Genomic DNA, 12,480 nt, shown 5'->3' on the forward strand with positions numbered 1-12,480 from the left:
CTAGGAAGACTGCGATGGGCAGGGCACGTGGCAAGGATGGGGGATGAAGAAATACCCAAAAAAATTATGGATGGTAGCGTACAAGGTCCCAGGAGGGTAGGCAGACCAAGAACGCGATGACAGGACTGTGTGGCAAGAGGTGCTTTGGCATTGCTTGGATTCCGTAACTGGAGGGCGGCTGCGCAAGACAGAGACGCCTGGCGGGCACGTATTGAGGAGGCCAAGACTCTTCATGAGTTGTAGCGCCATTTAAGAAGAAGATTAGAGTTGGCTTTAGGCTGAAAAGAATAATGTCAGCAGCATATTGGAATATAGAACTATCTTCACCTACGGCAGCCTGCTGATAGATGCTGAATAGCAAGGGGCTGAGGAAAGTAACTTGCGGACTTTATAGCGTCATTATATCGAATTTAGAGCGATTAAGAGGGGAGGAAAAGATGGATATGTTTGGTAATTCTTGCTGCACAGAACAAGTACAGAAATACAAACATTATTATAGGCGTTAGTTAAATAAATATTCGCTACCAGCTGGCACTTGTTTTTAGAGTAGCAGTTTTGAATGTCTGATTAAAGGGGGAAATTGCATCTAGAGTGCTACGCTTTTTCCTACAGCCATTCAGTAAGTGTGGGATTTTGCTATTTTCTCTATTACCAGATCAATTTGCTTTCTTATATGTGCTGTGTGTATAAAACTAATTAATAAGAAATAAGCTGTCGTCTAAAAATGAGGGATGTTACCTCTGGCAAACCAGCGTTACGCTGGTTTACGTTCTTTCTTAGAAACCAAATTAGGAATTATGAATTTGAGCAGAAGTACATACTCTTTATTTTTCCAAGAATATAATTTATACGAGTATATTTCACAGTCATGTAAGGGCACGAACTAGTCGCTCTCCCGCTTACAAGTTTAAACTAAATGAAAGAAAAAATACTGTTGCTGTTGTTTCAAAACGAAATAATCTCAAACTTAAACTTATTAATGTTAGATTCGATTTTATATATTTGTAGAGAAAAATTAAAATTATTAAGTCCGAGGAAAACTGCGAGTTTTCGAGTGTTTAATGATGATCTCTAATATGGAAGTCATTGATCGCGAAAAATCGAGAAAGCAGTTCCAGAATTCATAGTGAAAAAGGTTTTCTGAACTCTTGCTGGAAATGAGGAGGTGAATTCTTCTTCTTTTAAATATAATAAAACAACTTGAGAAGAGGAAGAGGAAGGTGAAAAAGAAGACGAAAAATCGAATGAATATTCACATTTTTTTTTTTTTTTTTTTTTTTTAATCATGAGACGACATCTAAGGTCTATGGACTTGAATATCTTAGCACATGGACACCTCGTGACTGTATTCACCAGTTGAAACTAAATGTCCATCATAGGAATATGAGTTATAGGTCGAGAAATTCGTAAAGTTCCGAGAACTACGCAATCTAAGCCCACTGATTACCGAGCGAAGCACTTCCATTTTAAAATTTGTAGAATGATTGAAATTTAGTTTTGATTGAAATTTAGTTTTTCTCAATTCAACCAATGAAAAATGTTGTTCATTAAACAATTTCAAAATGAAAATTAATGATTTCTAAAATAGAAACAATTTTGTTTAAGTACTAGTAACAATATATTAATGAATTTCATAATAATACAAAATTAAAACAAACTTCTTTCTATTATCTGTTGAATTATTACTAAGTTAAATTACAAAAATAATAAATAAATAAAAGTTACTGAAATAAATCCTATTTAAGGAATAAAGTTTTGTTTTATGGTAAATATCTTTATAATATTATACAAATAATTTGTACAACTTTTTTTTCTCAATAAATTTTATAAAATTCATGCATACAAAACCACAACACACGCTGCGCAAAAGAATATGTGACTATTTACAAACGTAATTATTTGTTAATTAAAAAAAAAAAAAAAAAATACAATTTTTTCAAAATGTTTTGTAATTACAAGTTGAGGTAGCTTTTATAAATTATTTTTATTGTATTACGTTTGTATTTTAATGAATTTAAATAAATGAAAATATTAGCACCATTAAAAATGTGCATTTCTTTAATAGAAAGCACATCTTTGTTAGGATGCGCCTGTCTAAGCTGTCAATCACCCACAAGCCAAAATGAGAGAATATTTCGGCACTAATTAATTAGTACTATTTAATTTTTAACTAAAAAAAAAAAAAATTTCTGTATAGTTAATAATAGTTTTTAAAATCAAATAATCAGACATCATGAGAGGTGTGTTACTTTAGGCTCGCTCTAGAATAAAATTAATAAGCTATTTTGAGTAGTTTTGAAATAAACACAATCTACTGTCCGGTAGGACATCTGTATAAGGGTTGATCGCCAAAATTATTACTTAGAAATGGTGAATTTCAAATCGTATTCCTTGAATGTTTTGAAACTTCATCGAAATAAAAGGGGTTGGTCACAGAGGTGGCCAAAGGCCTCGCTGCCCTTCACGGTCTAATTCTTGTGGAATTAATCATAGATATTTTTTGCTAATTAAACTAGCTTTTGGTTTTCTTGCCTATAACTACAATAAGATTATTTTTGTTGTTTTTACTTTTATCTGAGAAAAGCACGAATTCTAGAAAATCATGTGCCACGATCTTGACCACATGGTTCATTGGTTACTTTCTTTTATGTTGTCACATATTAGCTATAACAAGATATTATAAGAAAATAAACTAAAAAACTTTATATTAATTTACTATTATTTTTTAAAAGTTTTCTTTCAATTTGATTATTATCAGTAAAAGTAATATGTATATATATTTTTATAAATCTAACTGATGGATTTCAACGAATTGAGGGAAACGGTAGGAGACTTAGGAAAAGCCCTCGGTGGTAGGAAGGACAATCGGTGACGGCTCATCAAGTTCCACATGCTCGGGTATTTTGTCTGGTACGCTGATACTTATCGGGAAGAGAAAGATGGGGAATCTGTCTTAACATGGTTCTTCGGCAAATCAGCTATCAGTTATTACTCTTCCAAAGAGTACAATATTTGGATAACTGAGATGCAGGTCACAAAGAGATGTATAGAAGGAATGGGTTGTGTAACATCAAACAAAAGCAACTAAAAGAACCTGTTTTCTGCAGAGATCAATAGGAGAGATTGACGATTTTCAATGAAACGCAGCTTCATCAAAATCTGGATCTAGGTTTGTGTTTCTGTCAACGTAAAGGTGGAAGGAGAGGAGTAGGAGCCAAAAATGGCCGTATAACTGGCAGCACCCTAATGAAATGCATTAAGCACCTGTAAGTAGACCAGAACTTTCTTTATTTATTTATATTTTTTGAAGGGGGAAACAAACCCTAAAACATTTAGTTAATTTAAAAAGCAATGCACCATATAGCCCTGTATTCACTTGCTGCAATAGGCGTATCTTATCACCGTTCATATTATTTTGTCGTCAGTGGATACAGCTAGTTCCGTATCAACATATGATATAAAGTAAACCGACGGGTCCTATCGGCCATGATACGATAAACAGGATTTAAAGTTGGGACGTGTTTTTGACTCCTCTCTTTGCTAATAAATTTTGTTTTCATTTTTTCGTTCTGTTTATTATTATTCGATTTGTTTGAATTATTTATACTATTGTACAATATGGTATGGAATCAAGAGAAAACGATCGAGTCAATGGAAATTTATAAAAATTTACGATAGATTGAAAATTAGTTTTCTAATAAGTTTGTTCCAAATTTTGTTTAAACTGGAATACATCAAAGAACCTTTTTTAAACAAAAGAATAACCAGATCATAGAAAACAGAAGCTATTTATTGCATTGTCCAAATTCCGAATTTTATACGAAACAATACCAGCTAAATCGTCTTGAATCGTACACTTCTATCATTTGCAACGTAGTGAAACGATACAAAAATCGAATTCAACAAGTCGTTGAATCGTATAGTATCAGTAAATGATATGAAGCAAGTGAATACAAGGTTTAAGAATTCAAGAAATTAAAAAATAAGCATCGTGGTTTTGTTAATTTTTTTTTCCTAAAAATAAATGTTATAAAATTACATATTGGTTTATTACTTTATTTTTATTTACCTAAATAGTAGTGTATATATCAGTCTTTGCACTTTGCAAGTACAATTAGTTTTAATTAATTTTATGTATTTATATTTTACTATAAATAGTAATAAATGGATTATTTTGTAGGCCAAATCCTACCAAATAACTTCGTTTTTGTAAAAATTTCAAAAGATAAGATTATATTATAAATAGTATATTATAAATTTTGGTCAAAAGCAAATAAATTCTAACTATATTTTATGTTTCATTTTTGTTACGATGGTAAAAATAGTATATCCCAATGGTAAAAAATTAAATTAAAAACTCATTACATAAAATAAAATAAAAAATACACCTAAGACCGAGTTCTGTACATAACAATGATTGTTTTATTTACAAAGAAAAAAATTATAATATTGAAATTAATAATAATGATAACCACAATATCATTATAATAAAACCTAATTATGAACGCACACTCACCAACTGAAGTAGCCACTGAAATTTTCAAAAATTTATATTATTTTTATATACCTTTTATTTTAATAAAAATAATTAATTTTTTTAAAATAGAAATTAAATAAGTTGAACTATTTATTGATTTATGAGGAAACAGAGAATGTAATTTGGATAACAGAAGCTTGTTTGTTTATGGCTGCAGTTCTTTTCATATCACTTCAATCTGTTTATAATTTCTCACATTTCTTTTTTAGATAACTGATAAGTTGGATGTTTTGCGTTGTTCAGTACAAACTTCAATGGTTGGAATATACACTTCTTTTGTTTATTGCTACATCTTAAATCAATCATGTGTGATTTATAAAATGATTAAAACTTTTATCTTTACATAACTCATTGCTGAGGAACTTAGAAGGGCTTGATCAATTAGAATAGAGAAATCTTCATACCAAAGTTGGCAGAAAGTAAGAAACAAGTCGAAAATCCAATTGTTCAATTCAAGGAACAATAAGAGTGTGGAGAGAGCTAAACCAAATATTTCATGTAGTTGAGATGAAATTACCCCGTACCTAAGGCGTAAGTTCAAGAATAATCGACAGGAATTTTAAACACAGAAAAACAGATCTCAGTAACAGGGTTCAGAAGAAACATGTGCGTGCCAGATGTCAGTTGAAGTTGTATTCTCTAATCTGTAACAGTTCCTTTGTCTCAGTTTGTCAAAGTATCATTTTGATGAACAAAAACGCAAATCCAACCGGCCAAAAGCATAATTCAATTTCTGGAGGGGTATTAAGTAACGGTATGAACTGACAAACCTTTTTCCCATGCCCAGCTTCTATTAAAGGCTAGAAACATTTTCAACGTCAGTTGAAAGTCTAAAAGATCTGAAAGAACTTCTTTGAAGCTTTGAATCAGAACTGGGCAGTCCCCAATCGTATGAAATTGAAAGGGCATTATTGTGACCATTCCCCTTCCACTGTTTTAATGGAAAATTCTATCGTTCATGTTTCAAAGTTATCCAAATTATGTTCTTTAGTTCCAACTAAAACAATAAACAATTTCTATTCTAAATTACATTACTTTCATGAAATAAAAGATATATTCCAATTATATTAATACTTGAAAAAATAAACCAAAAATTAATGGGCCACTTAAATTATGAAGAGAAGTATAAATTATTATAACGCTAGAAGTTTCTTAAAACAGAAATAAACAAAAATGCACTCATTTTTGTTTCCTCGTTAACGATATAAAATATACAATGATCAGTCTCCTATACATTACTTCTCATATTTTTTCATTTTTTTTTTTCTTTCTGCTGTGATTTTTTTAAATTTCAATATTAAAAAAATTGATATGTGTATTGAGTGTAATTTCAAATGTGATATTTTCACTTAATTAAATTAAAATATATTATATTAAATACAAATGAATATTGACATACCTTTTTTTCCATTTCATTTGTTAATTATTTATATTATCTAAGTAATTTCTAATTCACTCGTACAATTAATATTTTATATACAAATTATTACATAATTATTAAACAAAATTCAGCAAAAATTAAATAACTGAGAAAAAAAATTTGTTTTTTACATTAAGGTTTAGAGAGGAAAACATTTATTAGAAAATGTGAATTTTTTCGATATTATTTTAAAAATGTAAATAACATCAGAGGACAAAATTTATCTGTTTAAAAATAAACGAATTTGTAAAGTTCTTGAACTTTCTCTTACTGAATAAGGAGGAAGTATTGAAAGTTTTGCAGATTTTTAGATTTTAGTCCCCTGAAGTTCAGAAGCTTGTAAGTTCATGTTTAGCAGAAAGTTCAAAGATTAAATTTAGTTTAGGTGTCGCAACATTGAGGGGACACGACAAAAATCGAATAAAGAAGGAAGGACCACGTCAGCGAACGTTTTTTTTTAACTTTCCCGGAAAGGTTCCAACATCACCTCCACACCACTCTCCTAAAAAGCCATTTCTTTAATAAACATATTATAGCGAGTGGATTGATTGAGTGGTGATGGAACCACCATTTTGGATGGTTCTTCTGGAACAAGGAGTAAGCGTTCCTCTAGAATGTCTTTTAAGTAAATTATAACATTACAGTTTCACAATTTTACCATTTGAATGAATGTTGAACATGGTTTCTGAAAATTTTGTGTTAGAAATCAGCTTTAATTAAAAGAAGCTCAGGGAAATGGGAGAGAAGCTCTCAAGCTATCACTGAGCACGACCAGGGCGAATTTTCGGGTAACTAGTGATGAAGACCCGAAGACTGTACATGCCCTCGGAATTTTTAGGCTAGAAATCTGAAAGCCAGAATGTGACATTTCCCGCTAACCTCTGCTGATCAAGGTAAATGACATTCCTTCAATCAATCAGTCCCGCTGGTAACGACGTACGGCTTGTCCCAGACTTATGCCAATTCTACATTTTATAGGGAATAGTAAGCTAAAAAAAACATCTCTATAAAAACCAGTTAAATCACCATCACTATAAATATTTCGATTTATACTTGAATGACCCTAGTATAAGCTTGAACTATATTACAGCCCCCTGTGATCTCTGATTTCATTTTGAAATATACTATATTTCTTTTATTCTATAACTACCTATTCGATTTTTTAAAAATAATTGTTTTTAATTTATTTTGTTATTTATATTTCGTTGCTAAAGAGCCTTACAAATCGAATCACATTTGGATTACATCTGGAAGGCATTTTAATTTTTTTATTTATTCATTTTTTTTCAATTACTAAAAATTTGGACGATAAATTATAAGAAAAATGTTTGTAATTATTATTTTAATAATTATTTAGTATTATGTTTTATAAAAACATTATACTAAATTGTACTTTGGTTGACTGTATTTATAATTACTTTTTATTGTATTGGCCTAAGAATTTTTTCTGTTATTCATCCATTTATTTGTTTAATTAATCTTTAATAAAAAATAATCTTCTAAAGGAAAAACTACCGAAATAAAAGTAAATATCCATAGATATTAAAGCTTGTGATAATTTTTGTAAGAATCATAAGTTTTTTGTGTATGTGTAAAGAATTACTTAAATATCACAATATTTGTCTCCTAATTTTTCCTTTTTTTTACTAACCAACTTAAAATATATTTAAGCAATATATTAATCTGTAAAAATATAACAAACAAACAAAATATCTTAATGTCATAAAATCAATGAACTGAATAATCATAACAAAATAATATGAAATTATTATGCTTAAATTTGATTTTTTTTATCTTAAATAAAAAAAAAAATGTAGCGAGTTTTATAGAACAAAAAGATGGACAAATGTTCCACATCTTAAAGAAAAAAGCTAAGTATAGGATATAAATGATTAGAAAGTACTTTAGTAATATTAGCACTTTTTATAATCTCAACTAGCATTTTCTGCATTCACAATAACCTGTACAACGTAACCAGGAAGGATTTTGGCGTCCTCAATGTGTAGCTTATCTCCAAGTAGTTTTCCACCAAAAAACCATCTTTGTTTGGATGGTTCCAGGCCTTCTTGGTACTGAACAGAAACAACATACTTATGTACTAACACTGTACAGGTGGAAAAAAAAAATTCTGAAAATAAACAATTTAGAAAGAAAGCCAAATAACGCCAAAACCGACCTTAAATACATATTTTTTCCAAAACGTTTCCAGAAAAAATGATGGGTCCCTATGTGAGTCATTTGAACAAATAAATACACTAATAAGTAGAAAATTTAAGAGATCAGCCAGATTGATGTTCGAATAACACTATATGTTAATGTAAAGATTATTGATATTTCAGCACGTTGCACTATTGCTAAATGACGCAGTAATAACTTAAACAAAACTAAAAAACTCTTCACTTTCAAATGATTTGAAAACTAATTGAGAAGGAAACTTTAACGACTTCAATGTCGTTTGAAACATTGGATTTTCATTTAAACGTAAATATATGTTGCAAAGTCCAATAGAAATTAAGAGTAATGTTATTTATATTCTCTTGATCAACCTCCCTAAACCTTTAAAAAATTCACAAATTAGTGTTTATTTAGTAAATGCCAATGAAATACTGTTGTACCTGTAACTTTTTCTTGGCCATTCCTATGGTGTCTGTCGTAAAAATAGGAAGTTTAATATCTTGACAGGTAGATGACAATCTTAATTTTAACATTATTTCAGTGCCTCCTTCTACGGGTTCTAATAGACAACATGTCACATATTCATTAATAATAATAATAAAATCGACTATGGTACCTAGAGAGAAGATTTTACCAACCTGAGGTATCAGCGGGAGAATCACGTCCACTATCTTCTTTAACAATGTTTATCGGATAAGACAGACAATAAACGGGTACCTGATAGCGAGTTCCTAGTTCATCGTAACACTCAGTTAAAAAGCCTGAAATAATTGAAATTTTTAAGTATAATTAAATCAACGAAAAGTATACTATAAACGAGCTACAACACTACCGTTAGGCACTGAAATACAGGCTCCGTCGAGAATAGCCTGTGCTAATTGAAAGTCCAATGATTCAGCTGCTACCGCAGCTGCCCTAAGAGCATCCCAAATTTCTTTCCGCCCTTCAAAGGCTGGAGCCGTTTCCCAAAATTCATCCCTTTTACTCCTTAACTGCCCTTCGGTTAAAGGCACATCAGATCTCCACCTAATTGTCTCATGACAAAGGAGATGATTTTTTCTGGTACTACCTATAAAAAGACACAACTATTAGTAGTAAACGGTATTCAAAAACTATTGAAGAAAACACTTTTTCTCATTTGAATGTTTTGACTAGGCACTATTTGGTACAAAGGTTACCTGATGTAGGACGTGCAACATTCTCTGATGAATTATCTATTCCACTACGACCTCTGCGATTAATTCCAATACATCCTCCCATTCTGAATAAAACAATGTGTGCTGCATTTCAGCTTCATCAGTAGCACAATTTGTTATCACCTTGAAAAAAATGTAATAAAGTTGCCATATTCTCCTGTACAATCACTTCACTATTGGGTAGTGAAACCTATTTGTTAGGTTGGCATGACTTGACTCAACTTGAAAGTAATTTTACTCAGAATATAGAAAATGCGCAGTACACTTAATGTGTAATTCTTTTTACTTTTAAAAAATGAAGAGACAAGAGCTTTGTCAAAAAATCTTAAGGAAAAACAAAATTTTAGTAAATTTTAAATGCAATAAATTAAATAAAGTTGAAGTTGGCAGTTGAAGCTACGTATTAACACTATAATCTTAAAAATCTCAACAAAAATCCTTTCTGTTTGAACTTAGAGATGATATTTGTAAATCTAGTTTAACTTTTACTGTATTAAGAAGATAGTATGAGTTGGCGAGCTTGAAGGTAACAGCAGCCGATTGTTAACTTCTACAATAACACTTAAAAAACGTTGACCGAATTGAGGTACTTGTAATTGCCAAAAAGTTAATGAAATGTCTATCAAAACTCTACTTCTTTATGGTGAAACTGAAGATTTTAGTGAATCTGAGCTACATATTAAAGCAGTCAAAGGTAAATATCAATTCCTAACCTTTATGTTGTTGATGATTATAATTCATTGCAGTTTTTTAATTTAATTTCATTGCAGTTAGTTTATTAATATAATCATATTGCAATAAGTAATTGTGTGAAGGAACATGATTATATGTGTAAAGGTGGCTTATTTAGATAATGTAACGTTTGATTGCCTATTTTGGATACATCTTGGGGGCAATTTTAAATATTTATATTTACATATGATAGTCCATTTCCGATTAGAAATTAGCTGTTATTTGCTTTTTTGAGTTTTAGGTAAAGAATAATGATAATTTTGATTTTCTTTATTTATTCTTAGAAGGAATTTGCTTACTTTTAGAATTGAAACGTTGGTCGTTAGCGCTACTTTGTAATTCTAGGTTAGATAAAAAATATGGTTATCATTAAGATATATGTAACAATCAGTTATGAATAAATGATTTCTTGTTGAATTTTTGTTGTTATTTTTTTGTAAAGTTTATTTTTGTAGGGTTCATTAAATTTGTACTTACAAATTTTAAAAATACTTAAAAAAGTTTATAATTTGATTATTTATTGCTTTATTGACGGATTTTCATAAAATAATATCGTGTTAATACCATTTGAAAATCTTGGTTAATCTTTAGTATCAACTAGCGCATTCCAAACAGTTTTATTGTGAGATAATGATCTGAGCGTGTTAAATTTCCGGTCAAGGCTAAAGTGGAACTACTTGAAAGAATCGGTAGTCAAACCTAAATCTTTCAGAGACTATGCCCGGACATTCATGATATAGTGGCGGTGAAGGTGACAAACCTCCAACTGAGCCTTCATAGGACCTGATTCCAAATCCCGCAAGGTAGGGTGTACAGCGATTTGAAGGTATGGAAATCCTAAGCCAAAGGCAGGCGAAAAAATTTTGTTTTTAGTTATTCATCAAAGTTCACTATAATAATAACCCAAAAAGACCAGGCAACCATTCCAATGGCTTTCTTACGGGTCACTACAGTCTGAGGAAGCACATACTTCGCGTGGCCTGCGTAAGAATAGTCTTGTCAAGAAGAAAAAACTTTTCGGGACTTCGGAGAAAAGAAACTCATACCATCGTGCTACTAGGTACTAATAGACTGGTGCTTATCAGAACTGTGGCAACTATTGAGTCACGGTGGTCTAGACTTTCTGATCCACCCTAATGAAATCTATAAAGGTCCATGCGACACCAGAAATTCCTATAATCTATTTACTTATGAATCAATGCGCCTTTAATGCAGATTTTTTTTTTTCAACAGAGATCATCAGTGGAGATTTGACCATTCTAGAACTAGTAGGAAGTCTGGGTTCACATTTAACTTCCACTGATGAGGAAAAAAGAAGACAAGGAGTATTGTTATTGGTCAATATTATTAAAAATTTACCGGCAAATCATTTGAATGAAAATGAAGTATATGTTTTATCTCAGTTTTTCTGCGATCGTCTGAAAGATAGGCTTACTATTATTCCGGCGGCACTAATGGGGCTAGAATCTATTGTAGGTATTTTTTATTATGAAAGTAATAAATTATGCTTAATTTATTCACTGATGGCACTTTTATTTTTATTATTAGTCCCTAATGGAGAATGTAAACGATAATGTTCCTTCGGATGTCATGACAGCTCTGTCTATGAATATCACAGCACAGACATTGATGCAGTCTTCAAGGCTTACTTATTATACAATATTGAAAAACTTAATTTTTAACAAATCTGAAGGTAATACGATTTTTTATTAATAGAATTAATATTCTTGTATTATGATTTGGTAGAGATGCTGAACTGAGATAATGAACATCTTCGCCATTATTTGCATTCAATTCATATTTATCTTGTTTCAATTATTTTATTTTCGCAGTTTTGCTAAGAAATTCTTCGGATTTTGTCTATGGTGTGATCTCAGCAATAGATTCAGAAAGTGATCCTAGATGCCTTATATATTTATTTCAATTTCTACCACGTTTTCTAAGCCAGTTTCCACTTGGTCATCTGACAGAAGAAGCATTTTCCGTTCTCGAATGTTACTTCCCTATTGATTTCAATCCGGTATGTAGATCTTTCACCTTTAAAAAATTTATATTGATAGCTAATTTTCCTAAATGTGCTATTGGCCGAAAATAAAATAATAGGTAGGTTGGTCAGCCTAGTGGAAGAGAGAGCAACTGTCATAATTTAAACAAACAAAAAGGAATAAAATTAGAAACAAAAATTAAATGAAAATAGAATAATAATAATTTTATGTTGGGGGGGCCAGTCGGATTTAAGACATCTCTGAATAAGAGTGAATTAAATTTTTTTTTTAATTAAAAATTTAGTTTAATTTAAAAATTGAAAAAAATTAGTAGTAGTTGAAAAAAAAGGATTAGAATAAAAACAGAGTAGAAAAGGAAAAGAAGAACCAGCACTGCAGCATGTGAAAGATAACCACTATAAGAGAGGTTAGAGA

The 12,480-nt window shown here is 30.6% G+C and overlaps 2 protein-coding genes across 4 annotated transcripts in view; one reads left to right on the top strand and one right to left on the bottom strand.

The window, feature by feature from the left end:
* The window catches only part of Mms19 (MMS19 nucleotide excision repair protein), a 37,941-nt gene that overhangs the window by 15,166 nt on the left and 10,295 nt on the right, over positions 1-12,480 (top strand). The window contains exons 1-4 of one of the 2 annotated variants that reach the window (XM_074140079.1): positions 9,713-10,022; positions 11,294-11,532; positions 11,609-11,753; positions 11,893-12,080. In XM_074140079.1, coding sequence (XP_073996180.1) covers positions 9,944-10,022; positions 11,294-11,532; positions 11,609-11,753; positions 11,893-12,080 — 651 coding nt within the window. In that variant the 5' untranslated portion in view covers positions 9,713-9,943. Of the gene's footprint in view, positions 1-9,712; positions 10,023-11,293; positions 11,533-11,608; positions 11,754-11,892; positions 12,081-12,480 lie in introns of those variants that run through there. The other variant, XM_074140080.1, reaches the window with a different exon arrangement.
* On the bottom strand, positions 1,595-10,225 carry LOC141460262 (ubiquitin domain-containing protein 1). Of its 2 annotated transcripts, XM_074140100.1 has the most exons (6): positions 10,042-10,225; positions 9,311-9,451; positions 8,965-9,201; positions 8,771-8,893; positions 8,573-8,691; positions 1,595-8,029 (listed from the first exon to the last, which is right to left on the bottom strand). In XM_074140100.1, the coding sequence occupies exons 2-6, from the start codon at positions 9,390-9,392 to the stop codon at positions 7,889-7,891; spliced, it is 702 nt and encodes a 233-aa protein (XP_073996201.1). In that variant the 5' UTR covers positions 9,393-9,451; positions 10,042-10,225; the 3' UTR covers positions 1,595-7,888. The 2 variants fall into 2 exon arrangements, with proteins under 2 accessions (XP_073996201.1, XP_073996199.1); XM_074140098.1 differs by lacking the exon at positions 10,042-10,225 and having other exon boundaries at positions 9,311-9,551.

The sequence above is a fragment of the Rhodnius prolixus genome, unplaced genomic scaffold, assembly GCF_049639745.1.
Source record: "Rhodnius prolixus isolate KJV_2025 unplaced genomic scaffold, Rpr scaffold_6, whole genome shotgun sequence".
NCBI classification, from domain to species: domain Eukaryota; kingdom Metazoa; phylum Arthropoda; class Insecta; order Hemiptera; family Reduviidae; genus Rhodnius; species Rhodnius prolixus.

Excerpts from the sequence above, each read along its gene's own strand:
- LOC141460262 (XM_074140100.1), bottom strand. The coding sequence starts at position 9,392 with ATGGGAGGATGTATTGGAATTAATCGCAGAGGTCGTAGTGGAATAGAT. Across the intron at positions 8,894-8,964 it reads CTGTATTTCAGTGCCTAACG|GCTTTTTAACTGAGTGTTAC; the intron begins GTAGTGTTGTAG and ends CAATTATTTCAG. Across the intron at positions 8,030-8,572 it reads TGGCCAAGAAAAAGTTACAG|TACCAAGAAGGCCTGGAACC; the intron begins GTACAACAGTAT and ends GTTTCTGTTCAG.